The sequence below is a fragment of the Hyla sarda genome, chromosome 1 (assembly GCF_029499605.1).
Source record: "Hyla sarda isolate aHylSar1 chromosome 1, aHylSar1.hap1, whole genome shotgun sequence".
NCBI lineage: Eukaryota > Metazoa > Chordata > Amphibia > Anura > Hylidae > Hyla > Hyla sarda.
The window spans coordinates 510,698,700-510,725,775 of record NC_079189.1 but is presented as its reverse complement, the minus strand read 5'-3'; the positions used below and the strand labels follow the sequence as shown (position 1 = coordinate 510,725,775).

At 43.3% G+C, this 27,076-nt stretch overlaps 1 protein-coding gene across 5 annotated transcripts in view; it reads right to left on the bottom strand.

Moving 5' to 3' along the window:
- ERAP1 (endoplasmic reticulum aminopeptidase 1) overlaps positions 1–27,076 on the bottom strand; it is a 145,886-nt gene that overhangs the window by 8,655 nt on the left and 110,155 nt on the right. For all 5 annotated transcript variants that reach the window (XM_056537567.1, XM_056537565.1, XM_056537566.1 and 2 more), the window contains exons 5-13: positions 26,252–26,372; positions 26,011–26,165; positions 22,148–22,261; positions 20,268–20,399; positions 19,059–19,190; positions 18,730–18,804; positions 16,563–16,720; positions 15,935–16,014; positions 9,532–9,715 (exon numbers count right to left, since the gene is read on the bottom strand). In XM_056537567.1, coding sequence (XP_056393542.1) covers positions 9,532–9,715; positions 15,935–16,014; positions 16,563–16,720; positions 18,730–18,804; positions 19,059–19,190; positions 20,268–20,399; positions 22,148–22,261; positions 26,011–26,165; positions 26,252–26,372 — 1,151 coding nt within the window. The remainder of the gene's footprint in view (positions 1–9,531; positions 9,716–15,934; positions 16,015–16,562; positions 16,721–18,729; positions 18,805–19,058; positions 19,191–20,267; positions 20,400–22,147; positions 22,262–26,010; positions 26,166–26,251; positions 26,373–27,076) is intronic.

Sequence of the window (27,076 nt, the reverse complement as noted above, 5' to 3'; positions counted from 1 at the left end):
ACCGTACGGGATCATTAACATTGTATTTTAATAGTTCGGACATTTACGCACGCGGCGATACCAAATATGTCTATTAAATTCATGTTTTACGCTTTTTGGGGGTAAAATAGGAAAAAACGGACATTTTACTTTTTATTGGGGGAGGGGATTTTTAACTTTTTTTTTACTTTTAATTTTACATTTTTTTATACACTTGAATAGTCCCCATAGGGGACTATTCATAGCAATACCATGATTGCTAATACCGATCTGTTCTATGTATAGGACATAGAACAGATCAGTGTTATCGGCAATCTTCTGCTCTGGTCTGCTCGATCTCAGACCAGAGCAGAAGACACCGGGAGCCGGACAGAGGCAGGTGAGTGGACCTCCGTGCGGCGTTCTGAATGATCAGATCCCTGCAGCAGCGCTGCGGGCGATCAGATCATTCATTGAAATCACGTACTGCCGCAGATGCCGGGATCTGTATTGATCCCGGCATCTGAGGGGTTAATGGCGGACGCCCACTAGATCGCGGGCGTCGGCCATTGCCGGCGGGTACCTGGCTGCGATCAGCAGCCGGGATCAGCCGTGCATGACACAGGCATCGCTCCGATGCCCGCGGTTATGTACAGGACGTAAATGTACGTCCTGGTGCGTTAAGTACCACCGCACCAGGACGTACATTTACGTCCTGTGTCCTTAAGGGGTTAAGATGGCCGCCTCTGTTAGCTTCCTCTAGCTGTCATCTCCTTGTGCTGGAGGGCTGTACAGGACTTTCTTGGAGACCCTCGTCCGTTCCTCCATCAATTCGTGTCAATCTTGGCTTTCTCTGGAGCAACTTATGCTCAAATGATGGGTGTGTCCATCATGATTGAAGGTGTGTCATTTATAAATGTGGGTGTGTTTATCCTAATTGATCATGTGTCTACTATTAATAAATATACAAATATGGTTTATTAAAAGTATATATCTCCTTCTAGTGGGTTGGCTGAATATATATTTAACTTGTGGGTGTATACATTATGTCATGGCTTTATTGTTATCTGATTGGATACTACTAGCTCTACAAATATGGTATTCTCTGAAGTCTCGATGTGACTATTCTCCTGCTACTTATATACTAGAATAGTATATAATGTGTCATGTTGTCTGTCTATAGACATGATATCCTTTGACAACTGGTGAGCACGTGGCATGTACTTAATAACATTGGTTATTATGTGATATTGAAAAATTACATACTTCAGGTCGTGACAGAAAAGAAATCCAAAAAGAAAAGAATTTCCTCTGTATTATACAGCTGCTAATAAGTACTGGAAGGATTAAGATTTTTTAATACAAATAATATACAAATCTGTTTAATTTTCTGGCATCAGTTGATTTAAAAAAAATATATATAAAGTTTTCCACCGGAGTACCCCTTTAACCCGTATCCTTTTAATAGGGGATACATTTTTTCTGCATGATACTTTTCCTTGAATTCATTCTGGGGGCACAGCGGCATCATTAATTCTGGGGACACCGTGGCATCATAGTAACATAGTTCATAAGGTCCATCAAGTTCAACCTATAACCCTCATAAGTCCCTACTGAGTTGATATCGATCGAGAATTCATAACCTGTAATGTTTTTATTCTCCAAAAATGTATCCAGACCCTTTTAAATTCTTTTACAGAGTTCAGCTCTTACAGTAAAGAACCCCCGTCTGTGCTGGTGTAGAAACCTTCTTTCCTCTAGACATAGAAGATGCCCCCTTATTATAGATACAGTCCAGGGTATAAATAGATCATGGGAGAGATCTCTATATGCTCCCCTGATATATTTATACATAGTTATTAGGTCTCCCCTAAGCCTTCTTTTTTCTAAACTAAATAACCCTAATTTTATGGCAGACAGGAGGCTCACATCAAATGCATATTCTTCCTTTAATAAGCTCAATAGCAGAAAGAAACATGCAATGTAAACTTAACATACTGAAGAAAAAATGTGCAGGTCACATAGCAACCCAATGCACCTCCCCCTTCAATCCATCCAATCCCATCACTGGATGCTCCATATAAACTGACTCTGGTCCCGTCTCCTCCTCTTTCTTTCTGCTCAATACACAGATAAGTAATCAGCTCCCGCTTGTTGTGGGGATTTTGCAGTGGGGTGTGGGTTTGCTGTACCCAACTGCTTTCTACAGTTTACTATTCACTATTATATTGTGCCCTTTTTCCCATTTTTGTTTCAGGTAGTCAGACCCTGGGTAGATGCTACATATACTGGGTCTGGCTGCCTATGTCCGTATGTCTATTTCTATAACGGTTATTTCTATCTATCTGCCCTGAGTGGTCTGTCTCTGTCTGGCCACCTTCTCCTGGCCTTTTTCCCTGGGGTTGGCTCGTCTTGGTCTTACCCCTATTCTGGCCAGCGCTCCGCCATTGCGGGTGACATCAGCTTTTTTCCCAGATTCTTACGCCCATCCCTCTTGCGTCCCGACCGCGCTCTCGCGTGCGCATATATATGTGCGTCGCATCAGCACGGCAGATCTCACGAGATCTTCTGTCTCCCCGCAGCTGCGCCCCTGCCGGCAGCCGTACGTTCCCTGCTTCTCTCTCCTATTAGTAGCTTATATAGCGTGGAGAGGCGTTGCAGGCTCCAACGGAGTTCCTGTTTGACGATATACATAGATATATATTTGTATAGTGGCCTGGGTATTAACACAGAGGCCATATTACTGTAGTACTGTACCATTATTGTATCTTATAGTTCTGTATGGTATAATAAAGCACACTCATTTACCTGTTTCTTCTCAGCCTGTGTGCTTGTCCATATACCCACATTCTGTCTAGTCACATTATGTCTGAGGGAAAGATTGACATGACCATGGGGGATGGCCCCATTACTATACATGAACCTGAATTGATGTTAGCTGACCAAGTGCAGCAATTGGTTAACAGGTCAGTGCATTCTGTGTTGGCGTCAGCCATGGCATCTACGAATGAGACAATGTCAAGATCGGTATCCCTGGCTATGTGTCAATCACGCCAGAAGGCGATGGTCAGTCCTGCGGTTCCGCTGACTGTTCTGGTCATACCCACTCAAGCGCCTTGCTTGTATAGACCCGGCAAGTCTGACTGGAAGTGCCATCATTGTTCAGACGATATGACCTCTCCTGTACCCCAGCCTATGGAAGAAGATAGACCAAAAATGTCATTGGGTCCTCTGCCTACGGGCACCAACCCTGTTGCGAATAGCAGACCCTCCACCCGTGAGGACGATAACGCAGTTCGGGCATCATGTTCCACAAAACGGAACAAACCTGACTCCTATGTAGACAAGTCAGAAGAGGAGTCCGTATCGGCAGCTGACATCTCTGACCCTTCCATCTTCAGTAGTGACGGCGAGGATGATTGCGTGGTGGACATTCATGCCCCAGCTGGGTCTTCCTCAATGGCCGATAACCCTTCCCATGCCATACTGGATTCTAAAGGGGTTTAATTCTTCGACCCGGATGCCATTTCGCATCTACGGTCCGGAGATTGCGCTCCGCTGCCGCAAGTGGCCAAATATATTGAGGCATGGCTCAGGAAACCCCTTGACAGGGCGTAATCGTAATAAACTGCGGGCGGAATGCCCCCAGCCCTCCATTGACAACAAAGTGGTGGTGACTCCGGAGCTCGATCCAATCCTGATCAATTTAGTGAAGTCAGGCAAGAACCCCAAAAAAGGGATTGATCGTTCCTTCAAAGCCATTCAGGACAAGTTGTTGGACTTGGTTCCTATGACAAAGATTTTGAACATGGCGGAGCAGGCGGTGACCTCAAGCGAATCGGTGGACGCGGAGGTCCTTAAAGGATGGGCCTTGCGGGCGACCTGTATGCTTGATAATGCCAACACGGCTATGTCGGCTGAACGTCACTGTTCTATTTTGATGCGGTTAAACCCGCAACTAACGCATCTGGTGACGGAGGAACCGGGCCCTTCTGCGGAGGGTCTTCTCTTCAGTGACTCCTTCATAAAAAAACATCATTAAATTTGTTGGTCTATTTTCCAGCCTGGATAAGGCTCAGACCTCTCTGAAGACGACCTTAAATGCTAAGGTTTTCGGCAAGGCCGGAAGGGGTAGGGGTCACCCTTCTGGCCAAGGATCCTCCTATAGACCCTATGGCAGAAGTTCTGTACAGTATGTATACGACAGACCCCAGGTTCATGCAGTCGCAGCACCCCCGGTCGCCACACCCTTTTTTCCTACGCGAGGATGGCCCTGGAGGGCGAGAGGCGGTTCCCGTGGTTTCCCCAGAGCCAGAGAAACAGGTGGGTCAGAGCAATCATGTTGTACAGAATATCCCGATAGGGGGCAGACAGATTTTTTCCCCCCGCTTGGTCCATGATTACTTCAGACCCTTGGGTCTTGCAAGTGGTGGCAGGTTTCAGCATAGAATTTATGACGCCACCTATACAAAATCAGTGACCAAGGATGATTCAATTTTCTGAGTCAGACAAGGATCTGATCCGCTCAGAGATCAAGGATCTATATGCCAAGCATGCCAAAAGTCCAGTACCCATGGGAAAACCAGGGTTTCTCAGCAACATCTTCTTAGTAAAGAAGAAAGATGGAGGTCACAGGCCGGTAGTAAATCTGAGAAATCTAAACGAGTGCGTTTTGTATCGCCACTTCAAAATGGAGGGCATCCATTTACTCAGGGACCTACTGTTGGTTGGCGAAAATACCTACTGATTGGTTGGCGAAAATAGACTTGAAGGATGCGTACCTCATAGTACCAATTCACCCTTCTTTCCGGCGGTATCTACTATTCCTGTGTGAAGGCCAGAAGACGGAGCTCTCCTGTCTCGGGCTTTCCTCCGCCCCCTGGTGCTTCACCAAACTCATGAAGCCAGTTATGGCGGTCCTCAGGAGTCGAGGAGTTTGATTCATAATTTATCTCGACGATATATTAATCATGGCTTGCACGAGACGTCAGGTGTTACTCCACGTGGAGTGGACAACCTCTCTTCTCTTGGAATTTCTCCTCAACGAAAAGAAGTCCTTTCTTATCCCAGCTCAGGAAATGGAGTTCTTAGGGTTCCTGGTGAATACCAGCTTGGCAACTTTGAGTCTGCCACACAAGAAGCTGGTTTTGATTCGGAAGGAGAAAGGGCCTTGTTACAAAACGGTTGGATTCCTTACGTGCCGTTGCTCGAATTGTCAGCCTGTTGTCTGCCTCAATTCAGGCAATTTTTCCGGCACCACTCCGTTATAGGGCACTGCAGCACCTCAAGGCCAAACATTTATCAGAGGGTCTGACTTATTCGGACCTAGTTCCACTGTCACAGGAGGCCCAGGATGAGCTTTTTTGGTGGCACCGTCATGTCCAGGATTGGAATGGGAGGACGATTTTCAATTCCAAACCGGATTTGATTATAGAGTCGGACGCCAGCCTGAGTGGCTGGGGAGCCCGGTGTGGTTCTTCCGCCATGGGGGGAAAAGTGGTCGGAAGCAGATTCTCAGTTGCACCTCAACTGTCTGGAGCTCCTAGCAGGTTCCTTTTCACTCAAAAGCTTCGCTTCCCACAGGTCAGACTGTTGCATCCTGCTTCGCATGGACAGCATCACGGCGGTGCAATACATCAACCGCTTGGGGGGCATGAGGTCGAAGGTTTTGATGGACATGGCGAAAGATTTTTGGCTCTTTTGCCTTCACAAGAGCATAATTCTGAAGGCAGAGTACTTTCCGGGAATATCCAATTCCATTGCGGATTGGAACTCCAGAGTTGGAGACCAGACCCGGAGGCCTTGGCAACAGATGCGTTTCTTCAAGTCTGGCCGCAGAGTACGCAGAATGCGTTCCCACCGTTCGCCATGATCCCCAGGGTTCTTTGGCAAGCGGAGTCGCAGAAATAGACTCTGGTGTTGATCACACCGTGGTGGCCAACTCAGTCTTGGTTTCCCCAGGTTCTGGGGATGGCCATAGATTATTCAAGAATTTGTCCTCTTTTTCCCTCGTTTCTATGGGGTCCTGCAGCGGAGTTGCATCCGTTAGTTCTGTCCGAGCAATTACCTTTGATAGCTTGGCTGATTTCGGGGCGTCAGCATCTGATAGATGTTTTTCACAATCAGCTAGAGACCTCATTTGCAAGGCATGGGCTCCGGGCAATAGATCGGCTTACAGATCAGCCTGGAAATTATGGGTTCATTGGTGCTCACAACGGCAAGTGGATCCCATTCAGGCCCCTATCTCCGGAATTGTGAACTTCCTGTCTGAGGAGTTTGATGCCGGAAAGGCTTATAGGACTATCAATGTTTATAGGTCCGCCATTTCGGCCCAGCATGTTCCAGTGGATGGATTGGCAGTTGGACAACATCCGTTGATATGCAGTCTTTTGAACGGTATTCTGTTTCTGAGCCCGCCTGCCCCTCGGTATCAAGTCACTTGGGACGTGTCTCTTGATCTTCACATGTTTTCTACATGGGAAGATAATGATTAGTTGTCCCTTAAATTATTGTCTTATAAGTTGACAATGTTATTGTGTTTAGTTTCCATTAAGTGCATTTCTGATGTACGTGCTTTGGATATATTGAGGAGACAATTTACTCCTCAGTGGGTTCAGTTCACCATCTTTCGGCGCACGAAGACGCAGCTTTGTACGGTGTTCTATCCGATTTTTCCATCACATCCTAAATTGTGTGTGGTCCGTGTTTAAAATCTTACGAGCGTAGGACGGATTTGTTGCGTTCTTCGCAGTTTTCCCAGCTTCTGGTATCTTTATGTTCTCCTCATTTGCTGTTCTCCTTTCAGACGCTGTCGCAATGGGTGAAGCAGGCTATGGCCTTGGCTAGTATTGATGTCTCGATCTTCAGGGCACATTCTACCAGAAGCGCTATGGCCACTAAGGTGGCCCAATCTGGAGGCTTGCTTTTGGATATTTTGAAATCGGCGGATTGGTCCTCAGAGGATACTTTTAGGAACTTTTAATTTAAACCCGAGTCTCATATTTCAATGGCGGTTCTGTGATACGTTATATGTATTTTCTGTATTGCATTTTGTACTTGCATTTGATACGAGCCTCTTGTCTGCCATAACATTTTGGATTTTCCTAGTATGATGACGGAAAATATAGATTTTTATAAAGACAGGAGGCGAGTATCAGCCCTCCCTGATTCCCATCCCTGTTACGGTTTGCGTTTCTCTTTTTAAGATACTGATGTGGATACCTGGATGGACTGCAGTCTGTATGTTTTGATCATCCTTTAACTCCTGGTCGGAGGCTTCCTGGTGCGACTGGAGGTTGTTAGTTGTTCCATGGTTCGAATGGTTGTTCATCAGTGTTGAGGAGGTCTACAAGCTTCAAGTCATGGTGGATCTCTACTTAGTTTGTTCCCTATTCCGGTTGCTGAATTTTTCAATGTGGCAATCCAAATAAATCCCTGGATCAATGTTCTATCCACATAGTCTAGTATTCATAATAACAATAATTGTATTACAATCTATAATTGTAATATGTTTTTCCAGAAAAACATCCAGGCCCCCCTTGAACTTATTTACTGAGTCACACTTGGCAGCAGCTTTCTGGCACTGATCGCTAATGTTGAGCTCACTGTCAACCAGTACTCCGAAGTCCTTTTCCGTAGAAGTTTTACCTAATGTCTTATTATTTAGCACATAATTGTACATTTTGGTTTTATGGTCCAAGTGCAAAACCTTATATTATCCTCTTAAACTTTGTTTGCCAATTCTTTGCTCAAACCTCCAGCTTCCCTATATGATTGGCCATGATTTGAAAATATGGACCCCTGTATAAATAAGCTCTCACAGCTGCCAATACATTTCAGTAGAAAAACCAAGCCACAAGAAGAACTGCATGTTGAGCTCAGAGAAAAAATTGTTTGAAGACAACAATTATCTTGGAGGTGACCAAGAACGTAATGTTCACCCTCGCTGAGCTTCAAAGATCCTGATGGGAGAAACTTCCAGAAGGTCAAACATTAATGCAGCACTCTACCAATCTGGGTTTTTTGGCAGAGAAGCCAGAACAAAGCTTCTTCCATTACAAACCAGTCTAAAGTTCGCCAAAAAATCCTTATGGATACTCAGACTGTCTGGAAGAAACCAGTCTGCTCATCATCTGCCTAATATCATCCCTACAGCAAAGCATGATGGTGGCAGTATCATGCTGTGGGGGGTGGTTTTCCGTGGATGGGACAGGTCAGGGTTGAGAGAAAGCTGAATGGAGCAAAGAACAGAGATATTCTTTTTTTTATTTAGAATTTCAAAAATAACAACAAAACAATACATAGGAAAAATAACATGTAGCTGGAGATAAAGCCCCAACCACCCCCGGAAAAAGGAGTAAATTTCCCGCAGCACATCACCATTACAGCGGGTACTCGGAGATCCACCCCCAGCTGACACAAAACAAAAAACAAGACACAGACAACACACACACACACACACACACACTCTTGCACACACACTTCCCGGATGATCCCCACCTTCCCTGCAAGAAACGAAGGATCATCTTACCCAGGAGAACTTACACGCTCCGGTGGGACAACCGACTCCCCTATAAGGAGCCAGGGCAGTACAGAGATATTCTTAATGAAAATCTGATCCATAGAGCTCTGGAACCGTATGTCCATGAGTGGCGCAACCAGAGCCCTGACTTGAAGCCGATGAACATCTCTGAAGAGACCTGAAAAAAAACTGCACATCTCATCCATCCTGATAGAGCTTAAAGGGGTACTCCAGTGGAAAACATTTTTATTTTAAATCAACTGGTGCCAGAAAGTTAAACAGATTTGCAAATTACTTCTATTAAAAAATCTTTACCCTTCCAGTATGCTACAGAGGAAATTCTTTTCCTTTTGAATTTCTTTTTTGTCTTGTCCACAGTTCTTTCTGCTGACACCTCTGTCTATGTCAGGAACTGTTCAGAGCAGGAGAAAATCCCCATAGCAAAGCTATGCTGCTCTACACAGTTCCTGACACGGACAGAGGTGTCAGCAGAGAGCACTGTGGACAAGACAAAAAAAAAATTCAGAAAGAAAAGAATTTCCCCTGTAGCATACAGCTGCTAATAAGTACTGAAGAGACTGATATTTTTAATAGAAGTAATTTACAAATCTGTTTAACTTTATGGCACCAGTTCATAAAAAAAATAAAAAAAAATAAAAAAAAAAGGATCTGCAAAGAATGGAAGAAAGTCCCCAAACCCAGATGTTAAAACCTTGTGGCATCACACCCAAGAAGACTGGAGGCTGTAATATCTGCCAAAAGTGCTTCAACAAAGTACTGAGGGTCTGAATACTTATCTCAATGCAATATTTCACTTTTTCCTTTTCAATAAATAAGTAAAAAATTCCAACATTCTGTTTTGACTTATGGGGTAATGAGTGTAGTATGATGGGGAAAACTTTTATATTGGCACATGGCCAAAACATAACAAATGTTTTATTTAAAAAAATATATAAAAAAAAAAAAAATTATGGGTCTGAAGACTCTGAATCCACTGCATGTATATGGTGCACATAGCATTGCCAATAAGGGTATTCCGTGACCCACTTTACCTCACAAGTTGGAAGGCATTGCTGATGAGACTGGCTCGGTCGTTGCTGCTTATAGCCGTGTGATTCTCCTTCAAGAGTTTTATCAAAGAATCCCAGCCGCCTTCTTCATAATGAACAATGTAGTAGCCATTCATTCCCACATTGAACTTGATCCATTCAACTTCTTCTGGCAGGACCAACATATCTGGAATCAACAAATTTAATAGTCCATGTTACTAGATACATCTTTGTATCATGTTTAGAAGATAATGGCACAGCATATTATGAAGACTGGAGCCGATCTGGCCCACTGGATATCTGTTTAATAGTGTCCATGGAAAACACCTACTATCATAACCATTGGATTTGGCTTATTACTCCACTCACCAAGTAAAATATTTAAAATGATTTCTGGTTTTATATAAAGCTTAAAGGGGTATTCCAGCTTTATACATCTTTTCCCCTATCTTTTGGTGCAGCCCCCCGGCATTCTGTGCCGGGCACTAGCTCCGAGACAAGGACTTAACTTCATGGTCACGCCCCCTCCATTCATGTCTATGGGAGGGGGCGTGACAGCCGTCAAGCCCCCTCCCATAGACATGAATGGAGGGGCTGCACCAAGATCGCGGGGGTCCCCAACGGCGGGATCCCTGCAATCATACATCTTATCCCCTATCTATTTTTTGGATAGGGGATAAGATGTATAAAGCCAGAATACCGCTTTAATCATTGAATAGACAAAAATAATTTCAAATCAGCATTTTTAAGGTTTGCAGTCAGGGAATGTCAAAAATCTCTTTAACCCCTTAACGACCACAGATGTATATTTACGTCCTGTGGCCGGCTTCCGATCTGTGAAGCATCATATTTGCGGGGTCCAGGTTACTATCAGAAACCAGGAGTTGATTGTTGATTGTCTAAAATGGGAGAATACACTGCCGGTTAGCTCAGTGGAGCTGTTCGGGATCGCCACTGTGAAATCGCAGCGTCCTGAACAGCTGAGAGGACAGCGAGAGGTGTCTTACCTTCTTCCTGGCTATCTGATCGGCGTTTAATTGCTCCAAGCCTGATATCCAGGCTTGAGCAATCAAGCACAGAAAATACTGATCAATGCATTCCTATGGCAATGCATTGAACAGTGCCTGCAATCAGTGTATGCAATCTACAGCCCTTAGAGGGGGCTATAACACTGCATAAAAAAAGTTTTAAAAAAAAGTAAATAAATGTGTTTTATCGCCTTCCCTAATAAAAATCAGAATCACCCCCGTTTTCCCATTTAAAAAGAAAAGTGTGTAAATAAAAATAAAAACATACATATGTGGTATCGCCACGTGCGTAAATGTCTGAACCATAAAAATATATTGTTAATTAAACCACACGGTCAATGGCGTACGCGCAAAAAAAATTCCAAAGCCCAAAATAGCATATTTTTGGTCACTTTTTATACCATAAAAATTTTTTTTTATAAAAAGCGACCAAAAAGTCCGATCAAAACAAGAATGGTACCAATAAAAACTTCAGATCACGGTGCAAAAAATTAGCCCTCATACTGCCCTGTTCGTGGAAAAATTAAAAAAGCTATGGGGGTCAGGAGATGACAATTTTAAACGTATTAATTTTTATGCATGTAGTTATGATTTTTTCCAGAAGTAACACAAAATCGTTACAAAAACGGACCGGTTTCTTCTTCAGGCATCAAGATGCCTGAAGAAGAAACTTGTCCGATTTCGTAACGTGTAGCATGTTTTAATAAAATAAGTTTTCATCATCATCGGCAGTGCCTATTATCCTTCGTGGAGTTTGGAGTGGTATTGGAATTTATATCTAATGTAAAGGGGATCTTTCTTGTTATCATCAATTGATTAGGGAGAAACGCGTTGGGACTTATGGGACAGATGCGTTTTTTGTTATGTGTTTCACATGAAGGAATTTGTTTGTTGTGGACACTGGTTCTTTGTTTTGTGTATGGGCAGACTGAAATTGTGACCATTGGTTTAACATGGTTTTTGACTCATGCGCAGTAATTTTTCTAGAATTACAGTGTTTTCTGAGATTTCCTTTTGGTATTTGCATACTGTTCTCCTTGTGCGTCAGAGGACTATTTTCATTAACCCCTTAAGGACCAGGCCATTTTACACCTTAGGACCAGAGCGTTTTTTGAACATCTGACCACTGTCACTTTAAGCATTAATAACTCTAAGACGCTTTTACCTATCATTCTGATTCCAAGATTGTTTTTTCGTGACATATTCTACTTTATGTTATTGGTAAAATTTTGTCGATACTTGCATCGTTTCTTAGTGAAAAATTCAAAAATTTGATGAAAAAATTGAAAATTTTGCATTTTTCTAACTTTGAAGCTCTCTGCTTGTAAGGAAAATGGATATTCCAAATATTTTTTTTTTTATTCACATATACAACATGTCCACTTTATGTTTGCATCATAAAATTTACGATTTTTTACTTTTGGAAGACACCAGAGGGCTTCAAAGTTCAGCAGCAATTTTCAAATTTTTCACAAAATTTCCAAAATCACAATTTTTCAGGGACCAGTTCAGGTTTGAAGTGGATTTGAAGGGTCTTCATATTAGAAATACCCCATAAATGACCCCATTATAAAAACTGCACCCCCCAAAGTATTCAAAATGACATTCAGTCAGCGTTTTAACCCTTTAGGTGTTTCACAGGAATAGCAGCAAAGTGAAGGAGAAAATTCACAATCTTCATTTTTTACACTTGCATGTTCTTGTAGACCCAATTTTTGAATTTTTACAAGGGGTAAAAGGAGAAAATGTATACTTATATTTGTAGCCCAATTTCTCTCGAGTAAGCACATACCTCATATGTCTATGTAAAGTGTTCGGCGGGCGCAGTAGAGGGCTCAGAAGCGAAGGAGCGACGAGGGGATTTTGGAGAGTACGTTTTTCTGAAATGGTTTTTGGGGGGCATGTTGCATTTAGGAAGCCCCTATGGTGCCAGAACAGGAAAAAATACCCACATGGCATACCATTTTGGAAACTAGACCCCTTGAGGAACGTAACAAGGAATAAAGTGAGCCTTAATACCCCACAGGTGTTTCACGACTTTTGCATATGTAAAAAAATGTTTAAAAAATTTCACTAAAATGTGTGTTTCCACCCAAATTTCACATGTATGCAAGGGTTAATAGCAGAAAATACCCCCCAAAATTTGTAACCCCATCTCTTCTGAGTATGGAGGTACCCCATAAGTTGACCTGAAGTATACTATGGGCGAACTACAATGCTCAGAAGAGAAGGAGTCATATTTGGCTTTTTGAGAGCAAATTTTGCTCGGGGGCATGTCGCATTTAGGAAGCCCCTATGGTGCCAGGACAGCAAAAAATACCCACATGGCATACCATTTTGGAAACTAGACCCCTTGAGGAACGTAACAAGAAATAAAGTGAGCCTTAATACCCCACAGGGGTTTCACGACTTTTGCATACGTAAAAAAAAATATAAAAATTCACTAAAATGTGTGTTTCCCCCCCAAATTTCACATTTTTGCAAGGGTTAATAGCAGAAAATACCCCCCAAAATTTGTAACTCCATCTCTTCTGAGTATGAAGGTACCCCATAAATTGACCTGAAGCGCACTACGGGCAAACTACAATGCTCAGAAGAGAGGGAGTCATATTTGGCTTTTTGAGAGCAAATTTTGCTCGGGGGGCATGTCGCATTTAGGAAGCCCCTATGGTGCCAGGACAGCAAAATAACCCCCACATGGCATACCATTTTGGAAACTAAACCCCTTGAGGAACGTAACAAGGGGTACAGTGAGCATTTACCCCCCACTGGTGTCTGTCAGATCTTTGGAACAGTGCGCTGTACAAAATTTTTAATTTGCGCAGCCCACTGTTCCAAAGATCTGTCAGACACCAGTGGGGGGTAAATTCTCACTGCACCCCTCATTACATTCCGTGAGGGGTGTAGTTTCCGAAATGGGGTCACATGTGAGGTTTTTTTTTTTTTGCGTTTGTCAAAACCGCTGTAACAATCAGCCACCCCTGTGCAAATCACCTCAAATGTACATGGTGCACTCTCCCTTCTGGGCCTTGTTGTGCGCCCCCAGAGCACTTTACGCCCACATATCGGGTATCTCCGTAGTCGGGAGAAATTGCATTACAAATTGGGGGGCTTTTTTCCCTTTTACCTCTTGTCAAAATGAAAAGTATGGGGCAACACCAGCATGTTAGTGTAAAAAATTTTTTTTTTTACACTAACATGCTGGAGTAGACCCCCAACTTCACCTTTTCATGAGGGGTGAAAGGAGAAAAAGCCCCCCAAAATTTGTAACAATTTCTCCCGAGTACGGCGATACCCCATATGTGACCATATTATGTTGCCTTGAAATACGACAGGGCTCCAAAGTGAGAGCGCCATGCGCATTTGAGGCCTAAATTAGGGACTTGCATAGGGGTGGACATAGGGGTATTCTACGCCAGTGATTCCCAAACAGGGTGCCTCCAGCTGTTGCAAAACTCCCAGCATGCCTGGACAGTCAACGGCTGTCCGGCAATACTGGGAGTTGTTGTTTTGCAACAGCTGGAGGCTCCATTTTGGAAACCGTGGCGTACCAGACGCTTTCATTTTTATTGGGGAGGGGAGGGGGGCTGTGTAGGGGTATATGTATCTGTAGTGTTTTTTTACTTTTTATTTTATTTTGTGTTAGTGTAGTGTAGTGTTTTTAGGGTACAGTCACATGGGCCGGGGATTACAGCGAGTTTGAGCTGCCGCGCAAAATTTGCTGCATCGCAAACTTGCAGCCTGATACTCACTGTAAGCCCCCTGTCCATGTGAATGTATCCTGTACATTCACAGTGGGGGGGGACCTCCAGCTGTTGCAAAACTACAACTCCCAGCATGCACAGTCCATCAGTGCATGCTGGTAGTTAATAGTTTTGCAACAGCTGGAGGCACACGGGTTGGGAAACACTGAGTTAGGAAACAGACAATGTTTCCCAACCAGTGTGCCTCCAGTTGTTGCAAAACCACAACTCCCAGCATTCTCAGGCATGCTGGGAGTAGTAGTTCGGCAACATCTTTAGAGCTAGATGTTGCCGAACTACAACTCCCAGCATGCTTGGAGTTGTAGTTTTGCAACATCTGGAGGACTAGTTTGCAGACCACTAATACAGTGGTTCCCAATCTGTGCCCTTCCAGATGTTGCAAAACTACAACTCCCAGTATGCCAAAACTGTCCAGGCATGCTGGGAGTTGTAGTTCTGCAACATCTGAAGGGCCAGATGTTACAGAACTACAACTCCCAGCATGCCTGGACAGTAAGGGCATGCTGAGGATGTGTAGTTTTGCAACATCTGGAAGGGCACAGTGGTCTCCAAACTGTGGACCTCCAGATGTTGCAAAACTGCAACTCCCAGCATGCCCAGATGCCAAGGGCTGTCAGGGCATGCTGGGAGTTGTAGTTTACAGGGTCCCATTACAGCAATGCATGTCGCTTTACGGCGACGTGCATTGCTGTAAAGGGCCCGACCGCGGCTGAAGATCAACTCACCTGTCGCCGCCGCCGCCAGGATCCGGGTCTTCAGGGACGAGGTAAGTACCGGGGCCGGTCCCCAGCACTCCCCCGTCCCCCGCCGCGTCCTCTGGTCTTCCTCCCGTCCTCTCCGGACTTCAAGGGGCCGGGCAGGACGGGAGGAAGTAACCGCCCCCCCCCCTGCGATTGGTCGGTTAACTAACCGACAGATCGCAGGGGGATCGGAGGAGGTGGCAGGCTTGCCACCTCGCTCCTAGTCTTCAGCATGGTCCTGGCTGTCTGTGACAGCCGGGATCATGCAAAATTACCGGGCGGTCGGGTCCCAGAGACCCGATCAGCCCGGTATCGCCGCAGATCGCAAGGGCGATTTCCCTTGCGATTTGCGGCGATCGCCGACATGGGGGGCCTACATGGCCCCCCTCGGCGTTTGCCCTGGATGCCTGCTGAAGGATTTCAGCAGGCATCCAGTTCCGATCTCTGCCCGGGAGCGGCAGAGACAGGAAAATGCCATGACGTTGTGGAACGTCATTGGTCCTTAAAGCCCAGGGTGCCATGACGTTCCACAACGTCATTGCTCCTTAAGAGGTTAAGGTATATCCAATAAATGTTAAGTCTTAATAAAGCCATATTACTTACACTTCTGCGATGTTCTAGTTTATGTGGCTCTAAAATGATCATATCATAATCTCAATATTATGTGAGATTTGTTTACTTTCTTAGACTGACATAACATTTATAGCAACCAATTAGCAACCATAGCAACCAATTAGTGTTGTGGTGTTTGGTTGCTATGGGCAACAGAGACATTCTTTCCTTTAGACAGCTTCATAAATCTCCCCGTCACCTTTAAATGTATTATGCTTCATGAATCTTGTGTATTGACTGTATATTACCACGTGTTACATACCTTTCTTGGTTTTAAGCAAAAATCTTTGAACTGCATTTGATTTATTGGTGATATATGTCAAAGGAATATGCCATAGCATCCTATAGTAATACAAAAATCAAAGAGAATAACATTAAAACCGCATTTTACAATCTGCTTTTTATGGTAACCTAACAATCTGCTTTCTATAGCCAATACAAGTGTCACAGACGCTGAGATGCCTTGTTCTTTTCTATGGATTCCTCCCACTGGAGCACTGCTCAGTAACAGTCTCTGTTTCTAGAGAGCTGACATGGCAAAAAAAAAAAAAAAAATTAAGACCCTCTTACATGGTCTGACCTCATAGATTGGTCCTCTTGCATAAACCATAAGGGCAGGGCCAATTTTTGCTTTTCTTGTGCCAGAGGTGAAAACTAAAATGGCACCCCCCTGGTCCCCACTGAAAATCTGCAGTGTAACAGTATCAGCAAACTGTACTGTATAACTATACTAGTCATAAAATTACCAAATTATTGAATTCCCAGTCCTGTCATTGCCTTCCCCACCTGCTCCACATCATTGGGTCAGTGGAGCAAATGTGGAGTGGAGTGAAATGGTACAAAATACTGTACAGTGTGTTTTCATATAGAAATGTTCCTGTCAAACTCACCCTGCTGATTCTGCATCTTTGGTGCCTTTCTGATAATGTTCTTGTTGTACATGGACATACTTTCCTTTTACTGTTACAATAACTAATGGAAAACCTTTCTGTAGTGTCCATGTATTCATCATCGACCTTACATCCATGATATTATCATCTGTCCAGTGCTGTTAAAAAACAAATCTAAGATTACAAAAAAATCTATTGAGCAAACATCACAGCCAAATACTAATACACCAGATACACTAATACACTAATACACAACATACACTAATACACAACATACACTAATACACAACATACACCAGATACACTAATGTGGCGAGTGCTATGAACTGATTGTGTGCAGGGTGTAGAAATAAGTTTGTGACGCCAGGGCATGGTTAACCTACACTGTCCGAGGTTGAGATAGTAACATTACAGTCTCTTGTGCAGAGGGATGGGAAGAGTGGAACCTGGGGAGCCCGTCGCCTTGCTGGCAGTTGTAGTTGCTGTTGAACGCAGCTTTAAGATTAATAGTAGCACATGCTGACTTGAAAGACTTTACTTGAAAGACTTTACCCCAAGAGCTTTGCTTACTGCCAGGCTTTGATATTCAACAGCGTGCCTGGGTTTATCCTGAGATTTTGTGTGGCTGTGGAATTTTGTAGTCTTCTTCTCCTTAGGCTTCTCCTCAAGGTATAAGCTCTCCATTCCTTACTCCTGTTACACTCTACAATTAGACTGAACTAGACAGCTCCTCCCCCCTACACTACATAAGGGCTAGATTTGCTCCCCCCCCCCCCCCTCCTTGGGTGTCAGGGGTCATCTGGTCACACAATACCTTAAAAGGTGCAGTGTATAAATTAATACATAACATAACACATCAATATATCACAATATAACAGGTCAGACAAGGGTGCCCAACATATAGACAGCAGGGATGCCAGAGGCAATCTTTAGCTAACAGGACAGCCTTTGGTGCTGGGTAACCACACTGCTACACCAGAGGCACTCATACACCAGAGGCACTAATACACCAGACGCACTCATACACCAGAGGCACTCATACACCAGAGGCACTCATACACCAGAGGCACTCATACACCAGAGGCACTCATACACCAGAGGCACTCATACACCAGAGGCACTCATACACCAGAGGCACTCATACACCAGAGGCACTCATACACCAGAGGCACTCATACACCAGAGGCACTCATACACCAGAGGCACTCATACACCAGAGGCACTCATACACCAGAGGCACTCATACACCAGAGGCACTCATACACCAGAGGCACTCATACACCAGAGGCACTCATACACCAGAGGCACTCATACACCAGAGGCACTCATACCCCAGAGGCACTCATACACCAGAGGCACTCATACACCAGAGGCACTCATACACCAGAGGCACTCATACACCAGAGGCACTCATACCCCAGAGGCACTCATACACCAGAGGCACTCATACACCAGAGGCACTCATACACCAGAGGCACTCATACCCCAGAGGCACTCATACACCAGAGGCACTCATACACCAGACGCACTCATACACCAGAGGCACTCATACACCAGAGGCACTCATACCCCAGAGGCACTCATACACCAGAGGCACTCATACACCAGAGGCACTCATACACCAGAGGCACTCATACACCAGAGGCACTAATACACCAGACGCACTAATACACCAGAGGCACTAATACACCAGAGGCACTAATACACCAGAGGCACTAATACACCAGAGGCACTAATACACCAGAGGCACTCATACACCAGAGGCACTCATACACCAGAGGCACTCATACACCAGAGGCACTAATACACCAGAGGCACTAATACACCAGAGGCACTAATACACCAGAGGCACTCATACACCAGAGGCACTCATACACCAGACGCACTAATACACCAGACGCACTAATACACCAGAGGCACTAATACACCAGACGCACTAATACACCAGAGGCACTAATACACCAGAGGCACTAATACACCAGAGGCACTAATACACCAGACGCACTAATACACCAGACACACTAATACTCTCAGCATGATCTTGTGATATGACGCCATGTTGTATTTTTGCCATTCATTGTGGGTGGGCAGTGGGCTACACAGTAGAGATGTGCTTTAATATGGACATACATGGTAAAAAGGCTTCATGAACATCTGGTTTACGTACTGATTTTTTTTGGCCTTTGCTGCAAAATCCACTTGTCTCCTTATTACCACTGGCGGAGTCTTCTGAAGGACAAATCTGATGGATGGAAGCAAATATTATTAATCATTGTTTGACAAGATAAACGCTATAAAATGAATAACATTTGTTTATATAGCGCCAATAAATTCCACAGCACTTTACAATTTTGATGGTACAAACAAGGACAAGTATCAGACATTACAATATTACACAAGTATTCTGCTCGCCAGAGCTTATAGTTTATGAGCCATGGGGATGAGACAAAGGGCAGAAAGTGCTTTACGTATACAATGGTCCAGCAATGAACTTACATCAGTCATACTGTCCCATAGGTCTTCATTCTTTGCATTACGATAGCTAAAGCGGCGCAAGTAATGTATAATACCGGCTTCAAAACCTTCCGAACCCATGTAGTCTTGCAACATATTTAAAATACAAGCACCCTGCAAAACAGACATAGGAACTGAGGTGTGACGATTCTGTAGTTGAGACATTATAGTAATTTAGTACAATTCATTCATTTCTTTGGCCACATAAATTGTCACCTTTAGAAATATAGGGTGCAGAATGTCCATAAACCTCTGTATTGCACCCTATTGCATGCAGAAATACCAGCTCTCTGCAGTACAGATTAAACTGAGAAATCCTTTCCGAGGGAACATCTCAGCAATATGTAAAATAATATCATACAGGAGGTAGAGAAAAACAAATATTTAAAGGGGTACTCCGCCCTAGACATCTTATCTCCTATCCAAAGGATAGGGGAAAAGATGTCTGATCGCGGGGGTCCCGCCGCTGGAGACCCCCGCGATCTTCCTGCTGCACCTGGCGTTCGTTTAGAGTCGGGTGCAACGCAGAAGGCTCGTGACGTCACAGCCATGCCCCGATAGTGACTTCACGGCCATGCCCCCTCAATGCAAGTCTATGGGAAGGGGCGTGACATTCGTCACGCCCCTTCCCATAGACTTGCATTGAGGGGGCATGGCCGTGACCTCACGAGTGGGACGTGACCGTGACCTCACGAGCCTCCATCCCGCATCGCCAGTAATCCGGCACGGAGTGAAATTCGCTCTGTGCACCAGATGTCTGGGTGTCGCAGCTGAGATCGCGGGGGGGTCCCCAGCGGCCTATCGTTTGGATAGGGGATAAGATGTCTAGGGGCAGAGTACCCCTTTAACGTATAGTTTGCAATGGAATTGGCCTGAAAACCATACAAAGGCATGTCAATTTATTCTAACAACGCATTTACACAATACAGCACAAAGAGCAGGAACGCCATGGGCCTCTATCAAGAAGGCATAGAGAAATGCATGACATAGCTCATTGTGGATCCTATAACATTTAAGGGGCAACTGAAGGGGAAATAAAATAAAAAAATGCATCCAAGCACAACTGGCCCGTTGGATCATTTAACCTGGACTCACAAAAGTGTATCCTGTAGTAAAAGGTTCATCCATTTCTGATGTGTATGATGTACAGTAATACAATATGAAAAAATTATGATGACGTCTATATGTTACCTTATCATAGGACACCTCATCAAACATCTCCATTATCTGTTCAGGATTCTCCACCGGGGTGGACACAGCATGGGAGGAGTTTAAACAGTCCACTTCCATGGCAGCAAAACACTTGTCTAAAAACTTGTCATTCTGCAGAGAAAGAACAGCTCGGTGGAAGCCTCTAAATTTACATTATTGTACCTGAAATTCCACTAAAAGACAACACATTGGGGGAGACTCAAAAAAATCATTCAGCAGGCATCTTGTGGCAATGCAGACCCCCCAATACCAGGTTAATCCGAGCTGATTGGGTCTCTGGTGACCCCATCCCCCGGAAAAGACAGCACCTATCACCCTAAAGGTTAGGAGTGAGGTGGCAGGGATGCCACTTCCTCCTATCCCCTGCCATTTGTTGGTCGCAAGCGACCGACCAATAGCAGATGTTGGTCGGGGAGTTGAAATGTTAGTTCCCCCGCTCTGCCCACCCATGGAAGTCCGGATAGAGCAGGGGGAACCAGTACAGGAGCGATCAGAGGCAGCAGGCAGCAATCAGCGGTGCGGGCACACACTGTGGCCTTTCCAATTTTACAAAACTACAACAGCATGCCCAGGGAGTTGTAGTTTTGCAACAGCTGGAGGTCCACAATTTGGAGACCACTGTATAGTGGTCTGTAAACTGTGGCCCTCCAGATGCTGCAAAACAACAACTCTCAGCATGCCCAGACAGTCCAGGCATGCTGGGAGTTGTAGTTCTTCAACATCTGGACCCTTTTTGCAGTGGCCACACCTATTTTCCATTGTGTTTTTAAAAAAAATGCGCAAAACTCAGCAATTTGAGTGCAAGAATCAAACATTTTGGCCGGAAAAAAATAATTTTGGCGTAAAAAAAAAAAAAGGGCAAGAGCCAATTGAAAATATGGCAAGAGCCAATTGAAAATATGAGAAAAAAAATTCAATACGTAATCATTTAGCACAACGTACAAATACAGCTTTTTTTTAGAGAATCTCCCCCATTTTTTTTTTAACACCGTGAGACAAATACCAAACCACCATGCTGTATGCAGGGCCATAAGTAAAGTTCATGCTGCCCTGCGCACTCACACTAAATACACAACACTACAGTCATTCCACAGCAGTTCTGTCTAAATCCACAGCAAAAACCGCATGAATTACAGAGATATTTTGTTGTAGATTCGGTAGCACTCCCTCCTATACACAGTAGGTGGTGAAATCCCAAATTCACAATATAATGATTGGCTGCCTGTCTATTCTGCAGGTAACATTCATGGCTGTTGCGACCCACGAGGGTTTAACCAAAAGGAGAAATAGATTTTTTTTCTCCAGGCCATAGCATGACGGCAGAATCTACATCAATATTATTAAGCATTTTTGAACTCCGTGAAGTGTTTCCCCCCTCAATACTGATGCCCTAGAAACAGGCCCACAGGTGACTTATGGCCAACACAACCCTGACTATATGTCCTTCATATGGTATTTTCTATATGTACCACGACCCATCGGGGCTCCACATGTTTTTACTGCAAAGCACCACTATTTTAGCATTCACAGTTTTTATAAACATGTTCTGTATAGACTTTCCCGTTATGTCTGTCATGTAGCCACAATCCTGATATAACCAATATATTCTACTTCTTTTATTACATTATTAGGTACAGTTCTCCGATTCTATCCAGTGTGTTTCTGCCCCATAGTTACGAGTCCCTGGTATTCCGGGGGGATAGATCTCAGATAGATCTCAGATGTATTTGTCGGTAGCTATAAATAGCCAAGCACTACAATATACAGTGGGCCAGTCCTTACACTACACTGCCCTTAATCACAGCAGCATTTTCTGGTGACAGATCAACTTCAAATAAATCACAGAAAAATAAACTTACAACTTGCAGCTCTGGATAAGTAACATTGACAGCAATATACTCCATGAACTTGGCAAAACCCTCATTCAGCCACAGATCATTCCACCACTCCATTGTTACCAGGTTTCCAAACCACTGCAAAAAAATTAGAAACATTCACAAGTCACAAAGAATTACAACTAACAAACAAAATAAATCGCACTCACTGTTGGGCTATGTTCACACTACTATTCAGGGCGGCTCTACTCCTTGAGGGCAACGTTTCTAAGGCAATACCAACTTACAGAGATGCTCCATCATAAGCCCATCTGCTTATACGTCACTATTTTTCAAAAATAAAGCCCACTACACATTGTGTACTGACCTATTGTGGCAGCGCCCTCAAGAAGTATGTTATCTTGTAGAATAGTGAAAAAATAGAACGGAATCCAGCTCAAATGCAGATCAAATATGCGCAGCTTTATTTCAACATCACGCCAAAAGCAACAGGTACAAGTCGGAAATGACGCGTTTCGGCCAGGTGCTGGCCTTGACTAAGGCCAGCACCTGGCCGAAACGCGTCATTTCTGACTTGTACCTGTTGCTTTGGGCGTGATGTCGAAATAAAGCTGCGCATATTTGATCTGCTTTTGAGCTGGATTCCGTTCTATTTTTTCATTGTGCTTCAGTGCAAGTCCGCACTTTTCCGTGCTCAATATCCGGACCAGGGGTGAGCTGGCTTTTGCTTTAAAGTTTCTTCTTGTAGAATAGTGCCTCATGTCAGCAACCCTTCAGATCAAGGACTGATTTTAATTCTACCCCAGAATGCTAATTATTTTTTTTTCACCCCCCTTTTACCATAAAAAAAAAGTGCAAATAAAAACAAACATATGTGGTATTGCAGTGTCCGGAAAAGTGCGAATTATAAAAATCTGTCATTAATTAAACTGCACGGTCAATGGCGTACGCGCAAAAAAATTCCAAAATAGCATATTTTTGGTCACTTTTTATATAATGAAAAAATGAATAAAAAGCGATCAAAAAGTCCTATCAATGCAAAAATGGTACCGCTATAAACTTCAGATCACGGCGCAAAAAATGAGCCTTCATACCGCCCCATACGCGGAGAAAAAAAAAAAGTTATAGTAGTTAGGATTTTTTCCAGAAGTACGACAAAATCAAACCTATATAAGTAGGGTATCCTTTTAGTCGTATAGACCAACAGAATAAAGATAAGGTGTAATTTTTCCCGAAAAATGTACTGTGTAGAAAGGAAAGCCCCCTAAATTAGAAAATGGCGTTTTTTTCTTCAATTTTGTCGCACAATTATTTTTTTTCCGTTACGCCGTAGATTTTTGGGTAAAATGAATGATGTTATTACAAAGTAAAATTGGTGGCGCAAACCATAAGCCATTATATGGATATTTAGGTGCAAAATTTAAAGAATTATGATTTTTTAAAGGTAAGGAGGAAAAAACGAAAGTGCAAAAACGGAAAAAAAACCCGGTCCTTGAGGGATTAACAGAACGAAGATCAGGTGTAGGATGATAGACCGAGATGAGGGAGGTGATGTAGAAGGTGCAGCACAGTGGAGAGTTTTGCGAGCGAGAGTGAGGATTCTGTACTGTATTCTGGACACTTTAAGGCTAGGTTTCCACTTTTTTTTTGCAAAAAACGCCAATAAAAACACCCATTGTGTGAAAAAAAGGTGCGGCTGCAAGTGAACAGGGAATTTCCACACAAAGGGAAAAACGCCAGAAAAACGCCAGAAAAAAATGCCAAAATGCCGGGAAATTCTCTGGCAGTATTTCTGGTGATTTTTGTCAAAACAAAAAACTCAGTGGAAACCTAGCCTTAGGCTGGAATCCACTGAGGATTTTCACGCAAAAACATTGCGTCCAGATGTTAGCTGCAAGTCAATAGTAAACTGCAAAATGCCAGATCCACTTGGCGTTTTTCAGTTTGGCGTTTTTTTAATTCTTTGGGCCTTTATCAGCTATTTTGGGCTCAGAGGCTGGTTTTCAAAAATGCCCTCTAAATCCTAGTTTGGAGTTTTTATCCGGAAAATCTTGGCGTTTTCCTCCCATAGAAGTCTATGGAAGTGAGAAAACACCAAAAAAATCGCCATGTGGGTTTTTACTTTGGTGTTTTTGCCGGCAGTTTTTATTCTTCTTTGGACTTTAGCGATCCAAAAAAGCGGTGGAGATACCTTTTTTAATAACATTTCATAGTGTACCATTTAAAAAAAATTATAAAAAAAGATACAGTAGATCATTTATCTTTTTTATAACCAAATTTTTATAAATTTTTAAACAGGGATCAATTTATCTGTGCGGGCAGGGCACAAAAAATTTAGCTGACAATAATAAAAATATAGTGTGTGTGTTTTTCACTTTTAAAAAACATTTTTTTAGGTGGTACTACTACTCCCAGCATGAAACACACTGGTCCATGACGGAAGTAGTAGTACATGTACTAGTTGACAGATCTCCCCGGGTCCATTGCGATCCTTCTGTATAATATATAGATGTGGGCGGCCTCTCTTCTATGGCCCCTGCACTGCTGTATATACACACCTATTCATATCACAGCCAATCACAACTCTCTGCAGGAAATATGAATAGGTGTATATATACGTCAGTGCAGATCATAGAAGAGCCACCGGCCGCATCTATACATTATACAGGAGGATCGCAGTGGGTGTCAGGAGTGACATCCACTGTGATCTTTCCTTAACTGCAGGTACTACAGCTCCCAATATGGAGCACACTCTGCTCCATGCTGGGAGCTGTAGTACCTGAATTAATAGACAGATCGCAACAGGTGTCAGAAGTTACACTCGTTGTGATCTGTTTAATAATGCAGGTACTACAGCTCTCAGCATGGAGCAGAGTGTGCTCCATATTGGGAGCTGTAGTACCTACAGTTAAGGACAGATCACAGCGGGTGTCACTCCTGACACCCAATGCGATCGTCCTATCAATTGCAGAGATGCGGAGAGGCTCACTACAGCTCTTGCATCTCTGCACTATACTCCGGCCAGTGATATGAATAGAACATCACTCATTCATATTTACCTCTGAGACCTGTGATTGGCTGCAACCATCTGGCCAATCCCCACTCTGGGCGGAAAATATGAATAAGTGATGTTCTATTCACATCACTGGCCGGAGTACAGAGCAGAGATGCGAGCGCTGTATAGAGCCGCTCCACATCTCTGCTATATTATGGATGATCACATCGGGTGTCAGGAGTGACAGCCGGGGCGATATGTCTATTAGTACAGATACTACTACTCACATCATGGAACAGTCCATGGTAGGAGTACTACCTAAAAAAATGTAAAAAATTAAAAAAGTAACACATACACACATACGGTACACACACTTTATTAAAAATTTCTAAAAATTTTGTTATAAAAATAAAAATTTTGTTTAAAATTTTTTTTCCCATCCCTACTGCATCCAATTTTTTTTTTTTTGGTACCCAAAAATTGTTGAAAAAAAACGCCAAAGGGGCCAAAAAAGGCAAAATTCCACACAAAGGTAAAAACGACAAAACTCAGGGAAAAACAGTGGCAGTTTTTCTGGCATTTTTAAGCCTAAAAAAACGCATTGCAAAAACCTCAGTGGAATCCTAGCCTCAGTGCGATAGTACCGGGACCCAGGAACTTCATAACCATGTGAATAATGGGAGGCCTATGTATGGCATGACCACCGTTTTCTAGATTTTCTATCGGATCTTGGAAATCTAATTTAAAAATATGGTCAATATAAATAAATAAAGGTGACATACTGGTGCACAATGACAATAGAATATACTGAAATCTGAACTAAAATGAAGTCAATGATTTTTTAACAATAGCATTTATGACGTAATGTAAGTTAAGATTACTCTCTACTGACCTGATGAGCCAACTCGTGAGCAATAACCATTGTAATCCAGAGTTTATAAGAGGCTGTGGATGTCTTAGGATCATACAGCAATGAGGACTCTCTGTAAGTCGTAAGCCCCCAGTTTTCCATTGCACCAGACTGAAAGTCAGGAATTGCCGCAAGATCTAAATAATTAATATAAATAATATACAATATAATCACACACGCAAAAAATGAACACATTCTTTAAAACACCTATCAGTCACTACACCTTGCTTTGGCAAAGGGTACGGTATCCGAAAATATTCTTCATAAAAGTCCAGAAGTTTTACTGCTGCATCTAAGGCATACACAGCTTGTTCTATCTTATGTGGGACAGAATAGACAGAGATCTAGGATAAAAGCACAGAAAACATATTATAGTATTAACCATGGATTCACCTGTATGCACAACCTCCGATAATAGAGGGGCCCAAGTTCAGTGCAGAAAAATCATGCCCAAAAATATCAGAATAAATAAAACTGTCTTGTGGTTAGACACTGGACGGATTACAATACAAAGCAAGTCACCCTGCTAGATGATTTAGAGCAGTATTTTCCAACCAAAGGCTTGTTTGGAGATGTAGTTTTGCAACAGCTGGAGGCACATTGGTTGGAAAACACTGCTTTAGAGTCTATAAAATAGCTTGTCTTAGTGCAGACTGTGCCATTATGTAAAGTGGTAGTATTAATGTACAGTGGTCCCTCAAGTTACAATATTAATTGGTTCCAGGACGACCATTGTATGTTGAGACCATAACTCTATGGAAACCTGGTAATTGGTTCTAAAGCCACCAAAATGTCATCCAAAAATAGGAAAAAGCGAGGAATAAAGAAAAATAAGTAGATAACTAATACAGATAAAGCAAGTCCTTACATATAAAAGTAAGAAAGAGCTGCTGGGAGCTGTAATCACTGTCTATGTAGACGACAGGAGCTTCTTCAGGGTCCTGTATAGTACAGACAGAGTCCTAATAAAGTAAAATGGAGCCACCCTTACCTGGAGCAGCTATCCCTGGCACAGGTAAATAGTACAGAACATGTAGAACCTCCCTGT